Source organism: Giraffa tippelskirchi, chromosome 9 (assembly GCF_054371585.1).
Source record: "Giraffa tippelskirchi isolate mGirTip1 chromosome 9, T2T-mGirTip1v1.2.pri, whole genome shotgun sequence".
Classification (NCBI taxonomy): Eukaryota; Metazoa; Chordata; class Mammalia; order Artiodactyla; family Giraffidae; genus Giraffa; species Giraffa tippelskirchi.
The window spans coordinates 56,813,446-56,831,140 of NC_137283.1; the positions used below are offsets into that span (position 1 = coordinate 56,813,446).

Below are 17,695 nucleotides of genomic sequence, written 5' to 3' on the forward strand. Positions count from 1 at the left end.
TTTCTGGGGACCCCTCCACCCCCCACCCCCCACCAGCAGCCCCTTCAGCAACATTTACAGCTCTGGCCATGGGTGGTGCCCGCAGAAGGAGGCCCGTCTAGCAGGCAGGGCGGGTGACCCTGGCCTGGGGACTGGCCCACCTGCCCCTCCCGCCTCTCACTGCTGGGACCTGCAGGTGGGGCCTTTTTGGTCAGAGAATAATTGGAGACCGCACTTACAAAGCGCTTTTCACGAGCCGAGGGCTTTGAAGGCTGTCTCCGTGTACTGACTGTACAGACGTCAGTCTGTCAGTGGCAGAGGTCCTTCTGCCCCACCTCTGACAGGTGTCTGCCCTGCTGCTGCTTGCACACCTCCAGTGACAGGGAGCTCATCACCCCCAGAGCAGCCCCAACTGCGTGAGAGCGTTCTTCCTCGAGCCGGGCTACGTGGGTCTCAGTTCCGTCCCCCGGAGCCATCCGCTCTGTCCTCTGCCCATGAGCCCGACAGAGGCTTGACCGCCGGCCTCAGGTAGTCCCTGGCCGTGCGCTCCAGCCCTCGGTGGGAGGCGGCCTCGAGCTGTCGTTGGTGTTGGCACGCGCCCCCAGTCTGTCGTGGTCCTGCGGGAGGCGGTGCTCACAGGCCTGCAGGAGCGAGTCAGGGACGGATCAGTGCTGTCTGCCTAGGCTCGCAGAAGGTGGGGGCGAGCCCCAGCCTTCAGAACCCACCTGGAGCTCCAGACGGTCTTCCCCTGTAAGCCGATAGCTGTGGTGGACGGCAGGGCTGGGGCTGTTCCAGCTTCTCAGTCCGCATCACTGACTGGCTTCGCAGCCTGTATTAAACTCGCGTCAGCCAGAAAGGTCCCCCCACTGTTTTTCATAAGAACTTCCATCAGGCCAGACCGTCCCCCTCTTAACGTTGTTTCTATTATATTGATGTGTGATTTATGTAAATCAGTCCCTTGTTGACAGGCATTTAGATTATTTCCAAGTTTTTATGATCAGACACAACACGGCAGTGGAATTCCTTGCATGCACCTCTGCGTATTGGCCTTGCTTCTTTCGTGAGAATCTCTGGGAAAGGGAGGCCGAATCAGGAGCATCTGCCCAGAGCGCTGGCCGCACCCCCGACTCTCACGAAACGTCCCGGGAACTGAACGGTCGGGAAACGGCAGTGGTGTGCACGGGGCCCGCCCGACCCTCAATCTGCACACAGCCCGGGGTCTGCACGTGGTCTCGAATCCCCGTGTGCAGCTGAGGGCCGACTCTGGAGTGTCCGATCCTGGCTGATGGACAGAAGCTTCCCCAAGAGAGGCGGGATTCCTGGGTGACGGGAGGTGGAGACCTGGCTGGGCGAGCGCCCTGGTGAGGAAGAGGCGTTCGGGGCTGCTGGGAGCTGGGCCAGCGGCCTGTGTCCCTGGGGCAGGCCGCCCTGGGCATCCAGAGCTGAGGTCTGGCCAGGACAGAGGGGCCTGAGTCATCGCCTCCGTGGATTCAGCTCCAGCATCTGCAGGGTTGCAGTTCGATGACCAGGTCTAGCTGGTGCCCTGAAAAACTGAGGCCAGCGTGCCTGTCAGCACCCGGGGTTCCCCCCGTAACGTGTCTTGTGCTCACCAGGGCTCTGGCTCGGATTAGGGAGACCCCCTTGGGGTCTAGCGTGTGTTTCTTCTCTTCAGGACCAGGGAGGAGTGATGTTCTCAGGCTCAAGACGGTGTATGGTCTGCTTGCTTCTGCCCAGTCGTTCACTGGAGGACAGTGTGTCACGCTGGTCGCAGTAGTGTGGCCTGGCCACTTCTCATCAGGACGGTTTGAGGATTTGATTTTTGGGGTATGCAGCAGCTGCCACATCACACAGCTCAAGTGGACACGTTCATGTGGAGTCGGCAGGACTTGGGGGCGAATAGAGGGCATGGGTGCCACGGAGTGGACGTAGAGGAGGGACTGGCTGGTGACTCAGCTCAGGACTCTGGCTTGGTCTCCGAGAGGTGACGGGGACCATCGCAGGTTAGGTTTGGGGCAGGCGGGGTGTGCCTTTGGGGTGGCGCACGTCAGAAGCCCCACTCTGGGGCCGGCGGGCCTCACCGACCCTGTTGGTCTGGTGTGCATGTCGGCTCTCGGGGAGCATAGCCAGCAAAGCCGCCAAGTGCCCTGTGCGCTCACAGAGTTTGGGCACTGATGTGGGAGGCAGGTGGCACAGGAAAACACGGGGAACATGTAAATTACACGGCGTGTCGACACTGCAAAAGCACTGAGTAAGGGGTTAGGAACACTGGGGCGGGAGGCGCGGTTTTAATTCGGTCGAGCAGTGGGGGCCTCCTTGGAAGGTGGCATTGAGCAAAGACCCCAGGGAGGTGAAGGCGTGCAGCGGGCTGAGATGTAAGACACGGGAACAGTGTTCCAGGCAGGGGAACAGCCAGTGCAAAGGCCCCGAGGCAGGGGTGTGCCTGATGCCTTTGAGAAGAGCAGACCACCCCTGCGGGCCAGACCCCAGGGAGGCTGGAACAGCCTGAGTGAGGGGAAGGGGGCCGTGGTGAGGTCAGGCCTGGAGAGCGGAGTCTCCACACTCAGTGTGACAGGCAGGGGGCACTTGGTGTGCCCCCTCCTTTGTTGGGATTGGTCTGGCTGCCATGGGAAGAGGAGAGGCAGGGGGCTGGGTGAGAGTCCAGGGACCCGCCCTGGCGGCCTGGACATGCTGAGAGGCGGGCGATGGGTGTGTCTGGGAGGTCAGGCTCACCAGTGCCTGCCATGCGTCCGTTTGGCCATGACGGAGGCCTGGCCCTCTCCCCCGAGCACCTTCTGGAACCTGCTGGCCTGAGATGGTCAGGAGCTGGGTTGTGGATGGAGCAGGAACCCTGGGCTGGCCCAGCTCCGCAAAGACCCCCTGCATCCGTGGCAGATCGGTGTACCCCTCCTGCAGGGGCTCCAGCCTCGTCCAGCAGGGACTCCACGTGCATGTCGCACCCTTGAGCCCAGACGGACAGGAGGCCCGTCCCCTCCGCAGGGTCCAGGGGCAGCCGCCTGCCCCTCCCTCCTGAGCGCCCTCTGCCCCAAACGGGCCACAGGGGGCAGGAGGAACGCCCTTCCACCCATGCAGATTGCTCCGAGACCAAGTGAGCACAGGCTGGGGAAGGGGCTGAGTCTGTTGCCCCATGACGGTGGACACCCTTCTTTGCCTAGGGGGTGTCGGTGCTGAGGGAGGGTCCCAGCGCCCACCCCTGCCCCTGGCAGGAGCAGGCCAAGAGGCAGGGGACTTCCCGCCCCGCCCTGTGCAGCACCTGCCAGTCGCTGCCTTGGGGCTCAGGGATTATTTAAAATCCTGGCAAGCTGAGCCCTGGCTGCTTCACTGCAAGGACACTGTTGTGTTTGCCGTCTCCCTCTTCTCGGGAGACAGAGCAGCCCTGATGGAAGGATGTTCAGTGGGGGCCCGTGGGGAGCGGTCCTGGGGTCTCGGGGAGGGGGCAGGCGAAGTCTCCCGTCAGCCACATGCTCTCAGGGGACCTGTCGCCTGGGGCCCCCTGGGGCTTCTGCCCCCACCCCTCCCGCTGTCCATCCAGGGCTGTCTCTGGGTGCGCCCAGCCCCCACCCCACATGGGCCCACGAAGCCCCGAGGAAGCTGCTGCCGGTGACTGATGGATGGCAGGGGTGCTGGGCCTGGGGTCAGGCCTTGGGCAAGCATGAGCCCCTGACTCACGGCCACATCGGGGGCTGGCACCCGAGGCTCTTTCTCTGGAGAGGACCCTCATCACCCTCCACTGCTGGGCTGCAGGATTTGCCGTAGGAAACCCACTGAAGGTCCCTGCGGGCCAGAGTGAAAGGCCGCCGCTATTCTTAGATGGACAGACGGACAGCATGTGTGGGCTTGGCAGTGGGCAGGAGTGGCACCCTGGGCACGGGTGCCTGCAACTGGGCCGCGCTGGCCCCTCCCCCAGAGGCAGCCTATAGCCTTATGTTCCACGCCAGGCAACGGGGCTCCGCCCAGGGCCTGGGACCACGGGGACCACAGGGGGCAGAGCTGGGCCGGTGGGCTGGGCACAGGCTGCTGACTGCATTGCTCTGAAGATGGGACCCTGGAGGAAGGAGTGCCCACAGCCCATGGGGCTCTGTGCCCTTCCCTCCCCTGGGCCACTTCCTGAGGGACCGCCACACCAGCCCCCAGGATGCTAGGATGCCCTGAAGGGCAGGAGTGGCCGGCACCGCTGGAGAGGCTGCTGGAAGGTCCCAGAAACTCGGTTGCATGTTCGTCACTGTCTCTGGGTTCACGTCTTCTGGGGTCGTGAGTGTGGGGTGAGTAACCACCCCTCCCACGCCCTCACCAGGCACTTGGAAAGTTGAAGGGTGCGCACAGGCCCGGGGACCAGGGCAGTGAGGTGGCAGGAGCCCCCTGTCCTGCACTCGAATCCCGACTCACCCACGGTCTTCCTGTGCGACCTCGGGCAGAGCCGGCGCTGCGCGGGTGTCAGTTTGGTCTCCCAGAGATGGAGTGAGGAATCGGTCCTCGCAGACTGGCTTTAAGAGTTCCAGAAGACACCTGTACCGCTCCATGTTCGCCTCCAGGCTGGTTATCACCAGCAGCACAGACGGGGCGGGCGGCTTCAGCACTTTTGCTGAGAGCTGGGGGCACGGCGGCCCTGTGTGTGTGTCCTAACCTTGGATCAGGCCCCTCTTGACCTCCTCGTTATCACATTCTCAAAGCCGAACTCCAGATACACGCTCTGAGCAGTTAGGGCTTGGAGCTTGTGGATGTTGGTGAGGAGGGACAATCTCAGCCCATTACAGACACCAGCACAGCACCTGCCCCTGCGGGCATACAGCGAGGAGTCACTCTGTTCATTGTTGGTCAGAAAGGAAAACAAGGACTTAATCCCGGCAGTGGGCGCCAGGGAATGAGGGGGTGGACCCCGCGGGCCGGCAGCGGGCATCCTGGGCCCAGCCTGCTCCGTGGGGGCCCGTCGTGGGGGTCGGACGACAGGGAGCGAGGTCCGTCAGGGAGGGGTGTCAGCTGTGGGGGGCGGGGGGCGCGCTGTACAGTGAAAGCAGGGCCTCTGCGAGGAGAGGGGAGCCTTAAGGAGGCGCGGAGCAGGGGGGGTCCACCCAGGGGAGGGCAGGATGTGGGGGGGGACGCCTGCCTGCGGGGCCCAGGGCTGTGGTCTCCCCCTCACCTCTGGCCTGTTCTCTCTCCGCAGCGTTGAGGGCGAGGCCCCCAGCAGCGAGACCGGCACATCGCTGGACAGCCCCTCCGCCTACCACCAGGGGCCCCTGGCGCCCGGCTCAGGCCTGAGCCCGGAGCCCTACGAGCACACGCCGGGTGGCGCCTATGGGCTATACGCGGGGCCGCCGGGGCAGCAGCAGCGTGCGCGCAGGCCCCGGCTGCAGCACTCGACGTCCATTCTACGCAAGCAGGCCGAGGAGGAGGCCATAAAGCGCTCGCGGTCCCTCTCCGAGAGCTATGAGCTCTCCTCCGACCTGCAGGACAAGCAGGTGGGCGGCCGGCCATGTGGGGGCGGGGTGGGGGTGGGGATGGGGCGGGGCCTGGAGGGGCGGGGCGGGGCCACCCCGAGCACTCAAGCCTGGACTCCAGGCAGGGGCTGTTCCCCAAGATCGAGGCCTCGGTCCCCGCCCCCGCGGTCTCCTCCCGACTCCCGGAGGAAGGAGGAACCGGAGGGAGCAGGCGGAAGTGGGGTGTTCTGTCCGACCTTGACCTCTGCCCCCTTCCTGCTCCCCCCTTGGCTGAGCTCCAGCTGGTGCTGGGTGTCAGGGCCTGACTCCGCCAGCGCGCACAGGTTTTGTGGTGGCCACTGAGGTTCCGGGGTCCAGGAGAGGCCTGGGCATTCGAGGGTCTGCTGGAGGGACCCTTGGGGAGGAGGAGGTCAGTCCACAACAGGAACAGCAGGAAGGCCAGGTCGCTCATCCCACCCCTCCTTTGCAGTTCCGTGTTCTGGGGGGACATTATCTCCTTACAGGCTGCGCCTCCTCCCCAGGGTCTTGGCCCAGACCCCCACGGGGTCAGCACCCGTGTGCACAGCGAGGGGCGTGCCCGGCCTGCCCACTTGGCCTCCTGGCCCCCTAGCCCCGTGGCATTGGGCCCTGTGGTCAGGTCCACAGCAGGGGCCTCTGTTCCATTTCTCCGCTGCACCCAGATCCAAAGTGGATCAGAACAGTTTATAGCAACAGACGTCTATAGCAAGACCATTAAAATAGAAGAGAGAAAGGTTAAGTGGAGGCCAGGGGAGGTAATAATAAGCTTCGTGTGGCCTTAATGTGACCACAGCTGTTCGTTTTTTCCCTCGCACGTTAGCCCAGTGCCCGCTGTATGCCAGACCCTGTGCTGGTCACTGCGGAGTCACCAGGGAACGGGGTGTGGCCACAGCCCTCGGGCGGACGCTGTGGTCCAGGAGACAGGTTAGCTGTGAAGACACAGGCTGATTGCAGACCAGGGATGATACAAACCCCACGGACAAAAGAAGGGGAGGGAGGCCGGGTGCCTGTGGGAGGAGGCAGCTCGGATGGGGTGGGGGGAACCTTGCCAAGGCCCCTTGGAGCTGGGTAACCGAGGCCGAGGCCTTCCAGGAGAAGTTGACAGCAGGTGCAAAGGCCAGAGGCGGGCAAGCTTGCCAGAAAGGGCAGCCAGGACGAGGTGGGGCCAGGGGGGTGACACTGAGGGCCACCGAGCGTTCGGCTCCCTGCTGAGCCTCCTGGCAGTCAAGGGGAAAATAGGAACGGGGGGATTACATGGGAATTTCCAGGTGGAAGCAAGGTGCCCAGTCGTGTGAGGGCTTAGAGCCTGGGGGGCACAGAGCCACCTTTTAGTGGCAGGAGCCCAGCGCATGGCCTTGCAGTAGCCGCTGGCTCTCAGCCTCTGCGTCTCCTGTGGTTCCCCGTCAGCGCAGGGGCCTGAGTCCACAAGGTGGTGGTTCCTCGTTGCCTCTGGGCTCCCCGTCTTGTCTCGTCTCAGAGCCTCCCCCCCCCGCCCAGCGGGCAGCTTCTGGGGCCCGTCTGCAGGCTGGGTGTGGGGTCGGGTGAGGGTGACACCCGTAGGTGAGCACAGACCGTTTGGGTTCCCTCCCTGTGCCCCAGTCAGCACTCAGACGGGGTCTTGGGTCGGCTCGGGCCCACAAGGGGAATGACCCTGGGGGGCTGAGTGAGCGCGTGCCCAGGTCGGTCTGTCCCCAGGGGAGGCCAGTAAGAGGGCCTGGGGGCTTTGAGGGGCACCGCAGAGCCCACGCGTGCCCCCTAAAGCCCCTTCTGCCCCTGCCCGGACCTGGGGGCTGGCTCAGGCCAAGAGCGTCACTGCTGGGTTCGCGAGGTCTAGAGTCAGCAGGACAGGAGGGGCCATGGAGCATGCTCTGGCCTGTGAGGGGCCCCCACCCCCACCGAGCAGACCCAGGGGACCCAGAACCCAGGTCTTGGGAGGCGGAGGGGAGAGGGCTTCCTGGAGCCCAGCCGTGGGCCTCCATCGGCCCCGAGGGCTCTCGGAGCTCGGCTCCAAACCCAGGAAACAGAGACGCCGCTCGCAGATGTGGAAGTGAGGTCATCCCTTTGGATGCTGTTCAGTAACTCCGGGGCAAGAGAAAACACAGACCCGCCCTGGCTGCCTCCAGGCCCGGCCGGGCTGTGAGACGTGGTTTGATCCTCGGCCTGCCCCTCCGCCCCTCTACCCCCAACTCCTCTCCTGAGGGGGGCTGCTCTGCCGCCCCTGCTTTCTAGAGGGCTGGCACGTCTGCGTCTGGGGGAGCTGACGTCCCTCACAACGACCGGGACCCACACGCGCCCCCAGTGAGGCTCCGAGCCCTCCCGTCCTGCCCGCTCCCCCAGGGGCTCCGGGCAGACATCGCGTCCACTTGGCTGCAGCCTGGTTCCCTCAGCGTCTGCCTGGCTTTGCTCCCTGAGCCTCTTGAGGGCGTGGCCATGCCGTCCTGCGCCTGGAGTGTGAACACCTCCTCCCGAGGACCTGGGGCCTTCCCCCTCGACATCAGGGGCTTGGTGGGCCAGCCCGCTCCTCATCCTGGGTCTTCTCTGCTTCTGGAAAGCAGGCTCCAGCCTCACCCTGGAGTGAGGCGTGGGAAGCAGCCCTCGGGGCCGTCCTTGGCCCACATGCCTCGCGGGAGAGTCCCACCGCCCTGCCTGCCTATGGTGCGGGCCCACCGTCAGCCTCCCGGAGCCCACCCCAGGGTCTGGAGGCCTGCAGGGGTGTGCTGGGTCTCTTCTCTGAGGCTCAGTTTCTCCGTCTGTACGGGAGGGGGTGTGGGGCCCCCACAAGCTGTCTGCCGCTCCCAGGAGTGTAGTCGAGGGTCCTGCGCCTCCTCTGCCCTGTGCTGAGCGTCTGTCTCACCTGTGCCCGCCGCTGGCCTGTGAGGCAGGTCTGACGGGCCTGAGGGGCCGCGGGTCCAGGCTTCTCAGCGTCAGTCTGCGGATGAGGACCCAGGCCCGCGGCCGTGGCTCCGTGCTCAGGGCCGACTCGAGTCTCAGGCTGGTCCCCTAACCTGCCCCCGCCACAGTCTCCTTGTCTCCTGAGGGGCAGCCTGCAACCTCCTGCAGCAGCTTCAAGTTTCATTAAACTGCATGGCCCCGGTGTGCCAGGGCAAAGGCTGCTGTGGACAGAGAAGTCTGGGAAACCACCACCCTTGAAAGGTTCTGAGAAGTCCTGCAGGGAGCGCCTGCTGTAACTGCAACTCACCACTCCTCTGCCTCTCTGGGTCTAGGAGCCGTGTGGGCACGGCCCCCGGCGGGTTCCTGGGTGTAGGAGCCATGTGGGCATGACCCCCCAGCCGGGTCCTGGGTCTAGGAGCCGTGTGGGCATGGTCTGCCCTCTGGGCCGGGCTGAGTCAGCCTCACGCTCCTCTCCCTCCCCGCAGGTGGAGATGCTAGAACGGAAGTATGGGGGCCGCCTCGTGACCCGCCATGCGGCCCGCACCATCCAGACGGCCTTTCGCCAGTACCAGATGAACAAGAACTTCGAGCGGCTGCGCAGCTCCATGTCTGAGAAGCGTCTGTCCCGGCGCATCGTGCTGTCCAACATGCGGGTGCAGCTGTCCTTCGAGGGGCCCGAGAAGGCACACAGCTCCTTCTTCGAGGGCAAGCAGGTCTCGGTGACAGATGAGGATGCCCCTCTGGGCTCCCTGGGGCCGGCCGAGTGTGGGGACCTGGGCCCGCCACCCCCGCCCGCCCTGCAGGCCCCCGCACCCACCGGCGACTTTGCCGACGCCATCACGGAGCTGGAGGACGCCTTCTCGCGGCAGGTGAAGTCACTGGCCGAGTCCATCGACGACGCCCTCAACTGCCGCAGCCTGCACGCCGTGGAGGGGGCGCCCACGCCCGTCGCCGAGCCCTCGCCGGGCCTGCACAGCGCGGCCGAGCCACGCCGGCTGGACGAGATGACCGCCTCGTACAGCGACGTCACCCTGTACATTGACGAGGACGAGCTGTCGCCGCCACTGCCCCCAGCGCAGGCCGGGTGCCGGCCGTCCAGCGGCGAGTCGGACCTGCGGCTGCGGGCCGGGGCCGCCGCCCAGGACTATTGGGCACTGGCCCACAAGGACGACAAGGCGGACACGGACACCAGCTGCCGGAGCACGCCGTCACTGGAGCCGCGGGCGCGCACAGAGCACCTGCCGCTGCTCACCATCGAGCCCCCCAGCGACAGCTCGGCCGACCTCAGCGACCGCTCTGACCGCAGCTCCAAGAGGCAGGGCGCCTGCGAGCGCGGCCTGGGCGGGCCACAGGGCAGCCCCAAGCATGGCCCCCACGGCCCCCCCAGGGGCCTCCCCCGGGAGGAGCCAGAGCCGCGGGCCCGGCCGCCACGGCCCCTGGACGCCCACCTGGCCGTCAACGGCTCGGCCAGCCGGCAGAGCAGGTCCGAGTCGGAGTACTCAGACGGCGACAACGACAGCCTCAGCAGCGCGTCCAACTCCAACGACACCGCCAACTGCAGCTCCGAGTCCTCGTCCCGCGACAGCTTGCGCGAGCAGGCGCTCAGCAAACAGACCTACCACAAGGAGGCCCGCAACAGCTGGGACTCGCCTGCCTTCAGCAACGACGTCATCCGCAAGCGGCACTACCGCATCGGCCTCAACCTCTTCAACAAGTGAGTGCCCCCCACCCTCCCACCGTCAGTGCCCGTCCTGGCATGGTGGGGTAAGGGGGCCGCCGGCCCGAGCGTCGGGCCCCAGCTGGTGGGCCGCGGGGCTCTTTGAGCATGGCCGGGTCTGGGTCCACGCGGGCTGGTCAGGGAGGAGGATGCAGGCAGGCCCAACGCCCTGCAGGGCGTGTGTGTTGGGTCCGTGGTGTGGCCGCCGTGCGAGGCTCTGGGGAGAGCAGGTCGAGGGCCGGCGACTGGTGTTTAACACAGACTATTCTTAGCGCAGCTGAAAATAGCCCGTGGAAGGGCGTGCAGGCTGCGCCCTCCCTGGGAGGGGACGCTGGCGGCTCTGGCTGCGAAACCTCGGGCCTGTCCTCTCTGGATTTGGTGTTGCTAGACCCCGGCCTGGAGCTGGCTCCTCCGGGAAGTGGGGATGTGGAGGGGATGTGGCCAGCCTGCCCGGTGGCTGCTGACCCACGTCCACTGCGCCCCCCGCTTCCTCTTCCAGATGCGGTGGGGGGACTTGGGGGTCACCCCCTGCCCAGCTGGGGCACTCGGAGAGGCTTGTCCCGAAGGGTAGCTGTGGGGAACTCTGGGGTCACACCCAGGCCCCTGGGGGGGCATCCCTGGTCCTCGAGCGGCTAAGGACTGCGCATCCCTGAGCCATCATGGGCACCCGGGGAGTTCTTGACACTCTGTCTGCCGCCAGAACACTGCGTGAATGGGGAGGCCGTCCTCCACTCTCTCCCGGGAGCCCACCCAGGGCTGGAAAAGCTGCCTGCCTAGACCAAGCACCTTGGTCTCTGGACTCCTCCTGGCGCTGCTGGCCCTCTGCTGCGGGCCACGCACGAGCTGGCCCTCCCACGTCTGTGTGCGCGCGGCTCTGGTCCTCACACTTCCTTTCTGTGTGTCCCCCATGGGTGTGACCTCTGCCACAGCGGCCTCGTCTGTGCGAGTCATGGGGTGTGAGCTGGAGATGAGCCCGTGTGGAAGGAGCTCGGAGTGCGCCAGGCACACACAGGCCGGCCTGTGCCTCCCTGCCATCCTCTTGGCCCCCGCAGACATCCCCTGGGCGCGGGCCACGCACACTGTCCTACTATGACGCTGCCACGCGGTTTGCTGCTGGTAGCCGGACCCAGGGCGCCCAGTGGCTGTTCATTGAAGTGGAGCCTGCAGCTGGACGTGGGAACCCATTTCCCCACACCCTGGACGGCACTCAGCCTTGTCTCCCGCCCCAGTCCAAGCGTAGAGACAGTGTCTCTTGTTTCACTTTGGATTTGCCTGCCTGCTTCTAAGGTGGAGCACCTGTATTTGTGTCTTTTGGCCGTTTTGGTTTTTCCTTCTACGGAATGCCTGTTCCTATTTTTGCCTATTTTTCTGTCATTTCTCTTTTTGATTTCCTCAATTCATTTCAGTTTAGTTCAGTTGCTCAGTCGTGTCTGATTCTGCAACCCCACAGACTGCAGCATGCAAGGTCTCCCTGTCCATCACCAACTCCCGGAGCTTGCTCAAACTCATGCCCATCGAATCGGTGATGCCATCCAACCATCTCATCCTCTGTCATCCCCTTCTGCTCCTGCCCTCAATCTGGCCCAGCATCAGGGTCTTTTCCAATGAGTCAGCTCTTCCCATCAGGTGGCCAAACTATTGGAGTTTCAGCATCAGCATCAGTCCTTCCAGTGAACACCCAGGACTGGTCTCCTTCAGGATGGAAGGGTTGGATCTCCTTGGAGTCCAAGGGACTCTCAAGAGTCTTCTCCAACACCACAGTTCAAAAGCATCAATTCTTCGGCGCTCAACTTTCTTCATAGTCCGACTCTCACATCCATACATGACTACTGGAAAAACCATAGCCTTGACTAGATGGACATTTGTTGGCAAAGTAATGTCTCTGCTTTTTGATATGCTGTCTAGGTTGGTTTGATTTCCTAGTGATTCTTTATATGTTGTGGGTACTGATCCTTTGTAATTACAGAAATGTTTTCCTGTCACTGGCTGCCTTTTCTTTGAACTTCTGAAGTAGAATCCATATACTTTAAGATCTGTCCTTATAAAGTGTCCAGTTCAGCGGTTTTTAATTATACATCTTTTAACTTTGTTTATGCTTTGTTGGTTTAACAGAGGTTACTAATTCTTTTTTACATTTTTTCTTATTGAGATGTAGTTGACACGTAACCTAGCTTCAGGCATACAGCTCAGTGATTCCCTGTCTGTCTAGATGTGTGGTCTTATCAACGTTCTCTTTGTGTGCTACTTTGGGTTTTTATGTTTTCTTTTAAGAGACTCCACCCCAGGTCATCATATAGGTTTAAAATATTTTCCTCAGGACTGTTGTAGTTTTGTTTTATATCCTTGAGTGCATCCACCAGGTGTTTGGTTTGGGGAATTGTACCAGGTGAGGGGTGTAGCTTTTATTATTCAGTGGAAATTAGCCAGTCGTTCGCAGACAGGTTGTTGAAGAGTCTGTCCTTCTCTGTTGACTTGAAGTCCCGTCTGACTCCTCCGTGAACCAGGTCTGTGCTTGGATCCTGCCGCTTCCTTGGCAGATATTCATGGAACACCTCCTGCAGGCCCAGCCCTGTGTTGGGGGCCTGGATGTGTCCGTGAACAGAATCAAAGATCCTCGTGAAGCTTCCTCCACGCTGGTGGTCAGGGGCTCTGTTCCTGTGCCAACCTGAGGCTTGCGGTTTTACATGTTTTCTTAGGGCAGAACCCCCTCTTCTGTTCTTTTAAGCAGCGGTCTTGGCTCTTGTTGGCAGTCACTCTTCCACACCGATTGTGGAATCAGCTCGTTAAGACTGTGGAACCCCTGGTGGACTTTGCACTGCAGCCCCTTGCAATTGGGGGGCCTCACCCCTTTACAAGTTGAGGGGGAGAGGCGAGGCCTGGCTGCAGTGGGTGTTTAAACTCAGATTGCTGGTGACCACAGTCTGTCCAGCTGCCCTGGCTGGGCCCAATGCAGGTGCTTGGTGGCCGCGTCCCGGGATGGGCCCAGGGCTGCAGAGCCTGTGCTGGGGGGCGGCGGAGCAGAGCAGGTGCGTGGCAGGCAGCTGCAGCTCCCCCCCTCGTCCTCAGAAGTGGCTTTCCCCCTCAGGGCCTGTTGGGGGACTGAAGGAGCAACCCCAGCCCTGTCCACCAGCTGCCTGCCCGGAGCCTCCCCAGGCCCAGAGAGAGCTGGTGGTCCGACCTTGTGTGGGGCCAGACGCCTGGGCAGGCTCTGGAGCCGCCAGCGGGAGAGTGACGGAACGCAGAGGTCCTGGTGGGCTCTGCCTGAGGCCAGCCTCTCCCCGGGAGGCCTGGCCTTGGCACCACTGTCCCTTGCCTTCCAGCCCCGACCCCTGCCTCGCCCCCTTCCCGCGTTCTCCCTGTAGCTATCCCTCCCCCCACCATCTCCCTCCCCCAGGCTCCCACCCATGCTCGTGCCTCAGGCGGCCTTCCCAGCCCAGACCCCCACACCAGGGGAACCTGGAGTCCGAATGACTGGTCCAGAGTGGGCGCTCGGCCGACCAGGGAGGAGAGTGGGAAAATGAGAGAAACCCGAGACAGGGAGGCCGGGTGGCCGGCAGGGTCGTCCCCGGGGTCGCATTGTCCACCTGGCGTCCGGATGTGCCTCCAGCCCCAGGGCCCGGGCGTGTGGGCTCCTCCTCGGGTCAGTGCAGAGCCCCGTGAGGGGCAGGGCCCCCAGGAGCATGCCTGGGGCCGCTGGGGGCCAGTGGGGCGCCCCGAGCCAGGGACCCAGGAGCAGTGTCCGCTGCTGGCTCCTTGGGCTCAGGGAATCCTCCCCTCCCCAGCCAGATGCCACCTGGGCCAGGAGACCCCCGACCCCCACGCCTGACCTCCAGCTGAAGACCCCGTCCTCTCGGTTGCTGGGAGCTCCTGGTCTCCGCCCCAGCCTGTTCGGTTGGGGTTCCTGTCCCACAGCATGTTCTGACAGCTGCCCAGTGGATGCGGCTGCTCTCAGCTCCGCTCAGGCCGAGAGCCGGAGCTCTCTGGCTCACCTGCGGCTTCACCGGCGCGAATACCGTCATCGCTGCCCCCAAACCATGTCCTAAGCTGCCCGAGTCGCCCCCACTCCCGCCTGACTGCCAGGGGCTCCTAGCTGGACCCCCCAAGGGCAGCCAAAGGGACCCCAGGGTTCACGCCTGCCCTGTTGCGAGCACGCCGGGCCTCTCATCCCTGGTCCAGGGGGGGACAGATGACCCCGAGGGCTGCCCACTGCCCCCCGGACTCCTCTGCAGATCCTACTCTGAGCCCCAGAGAAGCCTCATGCCCTGGGATCCTGCAAAACCCATGCACACTGCAGGGCCTCTGCATTCACTGTCGCCCCCACGAGGAAGTTCCCCCACCCCTCCAGTCACTCTGCCTCCCTCGTAGAAGCCCCTCCCACCCTCACTCAGCCCCCAGACGGGGCAGCAGTGGTCATGCTGGGCTCAGGGCTGGCCCGGTCCAGTGCCGCTGTCCGGAGCACCGCCCAGCACAGAGCTGGCACGCTGCACTCAAACCAGGGACGTCCCCGTCACACGGGGCTGCGAGCTCCTGGTCGGGGGGATACCTGGCAGCCGTGTTGCTGGGTGACCTTGGCGTGTGAACACGAGGAGGAGCAGCCAGGGCAGAGAGGGGAGCTCGGGGCACCTCAGGGTAGCAGCAGGAGGCTGGGCTGAACCAGGGCACGTGCCAGGGCCTCAGAGGCCAGGCAGGCCTGGGGTGAGGGTGGGGACACCCGGGTAAAGGAGCCTGGGCCTGCCCTCCTGCCATCGCCGCACAGGATACGGGCCCGAGGCTGTCTTGGAAACCCAGGTTCTCTGTCCAAGCTCCTGATTTCTAAATGTTGGCGACCCACTGGACTTGCTTTGTTAACGTCGTGTGGCCGTTCCATGACCGTAGGCTCCCCCGGGGGCTGCCCTGGGGCCGGCCATGAGGCAGTGTCACCCCATCCATGCATCAGCACCTGTCGCTGGGTGGCTGGAGGGGCCTGGGCGGGAATGGGGACGCTGGGCCATCCCTTCTGCGCCAGGACCCAGCGGCTCCATGGACAGCTCCCTGCCAAGCTCGGGCGCGAGGGTGGGATGTGTGGCCACCCGGGGTACAGATAGCAGGGTCCCCTCGCAGCCGGAGGCTGGCCCGCACGTAGAAACACGGGGTCGCAGGGCCTGCCATCAGTACCCAGCTGGTGGCCACGGGGAGCCCGGCTCTGACCGCCACGCCCCCAGAGTGGGGTGGGGCCGGGCACCACATGCCCCTCAGGGGCTCCAGGCCCGTCCAAGGCTCCTGCTCCCGCCCTATTTCTGATCACGGGCGCTTTCCCGTGAGGTCAGCCAAGACTGCACTGGGCCCCGAGGTCCAGGCCGAGGGAGCAGCCTGCTGGCTCACTGCCCGGTCCCCAGGGGGCCTCCGGGTCCCGAGGCGAGTAGACGCTCAGCCCCTTCCCTGGCCTCCGACCGCAGCGGGAGCCGGCTCTGGGCCTCCGTGTCCTCCGGTGTCATGGAGGTTTGTCTTAAACCTCCAGGTGCTTACCTACTGTGCTCCATGTTCCAGGCGCCCGCCCGTGTTAACACAGCCATCCCACGAGGGTGGTCGCAGCCCTGGGAGGCCAGGCGGCTGTCAGGCACCTGGACAGTGGGAGCAGCACGGGGGCTGAGCCAGCGTGGGGGTCCTCGGGGTGCCGGCCGTCGAGCCTGCCCTTGGACGGCCAGCGTGTGCTGGGCAGGGCCGCCCTGTGCGTGCCCCTCGCTGGCCCAGGCTGGGCACGGGGCCTGGGCGGTCCCGGGTGGTGGACTCGGGCTGGGACAGGGCCAGGTGCCTCGGAGGGGCGTGGGGGGCGGGGGCGGGCGCGCCCAGCTGAGCCTGTCTCTCGTCCCCCAGGAAGCCCGAGAAGGGCGTCCAGTACCTCATCGAGCGCGGCTTCGTGCCTGACACGCCAGTGGGGGTGGCCCACTTCCTGCTGCAGCGTAAGGGCCTGAGCCGGCAGATGATTGGCGAGTTCCTGGGCAACCGGCAGAAGCAGTTCAACCGCGATGTGCTTGAGTGAGTGGCCCACCTCTCCCCTGGACGCACGGGACCCCGGGCACCTCCAGCCCCATCCAGCAGGGCCGGCCCCACCCCTGGTCCCGCGGCCTCCGTGCTGATGTCCTGAGGTGCAGCACAGGTAGCCGGCCGAGCTCAGGCCCCATCCTCCTCCCTCTCCTGCCAGGAGATGGGGTGATGGTCCACTAGGCTGGCGGTCCCAGGCCCTGTAGAAGAAGGGGTTTCCGGCCCCTGGGAACCGCTGGCAGCTTTGAGAAGGCTTGTTTGCACACGCCTGCACCCCCCTGACCCTCCCCCAGACCGTCCTGAGAGGAAGGGCTCCGTGTCTGGGGCCCGTGATCACTGGGCGGGCACTGGGTACAGGCCCTGTCCTCACTTCACCCGCGGCGGGTGTCGGGGGTCCATAGCCCCCTTCCACAGATGAGGAGCCACAGCCAGCAGTAGGTGGCTCGGAACGGGAGCCCTTGGCCGTGACCGGGGGCGTGGCTCCAGGCCTGACATGGGCACATTGCCCACCCAGGCCCCGCACGGGATGGACGACCCGGCCGGTGGGCCAGGCACAGGGTCAAAGCACACAGCAGCTTTGCACTCGCTGCCACGCTGACACCCTGGAGAGGCAGCCTGTGCCCCCAGCTCCTCTCCCCACAGCCTCTCTACTCCGCATTTCCCCCCATAGTGTGGTTGGCGCCCCCTCCCCTTTGAAAGCAGGGAGGACCCGTCCAAGGAGAGCTGCTTAGCTCCTCCGTGAACGGGGCCCAAGACGACCGTCCAGCCCAGCCCCTGGCCTGCGGCCGGCCCTTTGCCCACCCCCACCCCACTCCTCCAAGCCACTGCTGGTCGGTAGGAAATCCGGGCATTGTTCTCCTTAGGTCAGACAATAGCTGCGGCCTCAGGAAGTAGCGAGACCCCCTCCCAGGCATCCTCCTCGAACACTGGTCAGCAGACCGTCCAGTGGGGCCCCTCCGCCTCCTTGCCCCGCTGGCCGAGCGTGCTCAGAACATCGTCCCAGTGGACAGGGTCCCTGGGAGTGGACACCGGGACCTCTGCAGCCCCACCGGGTGGTCGCTCGAGGGTCCCCAGTGCAGACCCACCTTCTCTGCTCAGGGGTCCCAGTCAGGCTGGGGGCGGGGCCGTGGCCAGAGTCCCCTGTCCCCCTCGCCCCCCACGGCCTCCTCAGCTCTGCCGTCCTTGTGGGTCAGCGGGTGGGCACCTCACTGCCCCTCGGAAACACCTGGGAGAGCCTGGACGCGGGGGCCAAGTCATGGGTCACAAGGCTGGGGGCGCCCAGGCCACCTCACTCCAGGCCTCCCTGCTGTGACCCCTCGGCCCCCAGCGGGAGGGGCACGGGGTCGCTGACCAGCTGCGGGCTCTCATTCCAGCTGTGTGGTGGACGAGATGGACTTCTCCGCCATGGAGCTGGACGAGGCCCTGAGGAAGTTCCAGGCGCACATCCGGGTGCAGGGGGAGGCACAGAAGGTGGAGCGGCTGATCGAGGCCTTCAGGTACAGGCCAGGCCAGCTGGTAAGGGGTCCCCTCTCAGAGGCTGGGACCCCAAGGGCAGAATCCCCCTTTAGGGTCAGGGGGCTCCTCCTGGGTGCCAGGCGCCATGTGACCCAGTGCT

General features: G+C 64.7%; 1 protein-coding gene across 17 annotated transcripts in view; it reads left to right on the forward strand.

Annotated features, from left to right (window-relative positions):
- The window catches only part of IQSEC1 (IQ motif and Sec7 domain ArfGEF 1), a 297,962-nt gene that overhangs the window by 262,187 nt on the left and 18,080 nt on the right, over nt 1-17,695 (forward strand). For all 17 annotated transcript variants that reach the window (XM_081526498.1, XM_081526491.1, XM_081526493.1 and 14 more), the window contains 4 exons: nt 5,159-5,453; nt 8,828-10,056; nt 15,913-16,074; nt 17,454-17,576. In XM_081526498.1, the coding sequence (XP_081382624.1) occupies nt 5,159-5,453; nt 8,828-10,056; nt 15,913-16,074; nt 17,454-17,576 (1,809 nt within the window). The remainder of the gene's footprint in view (nt 1-5,158; nt 5,454-8,827; nt 10,057-15,912; nt 16,075-17,453; nt 17,577-17,695) is intronic.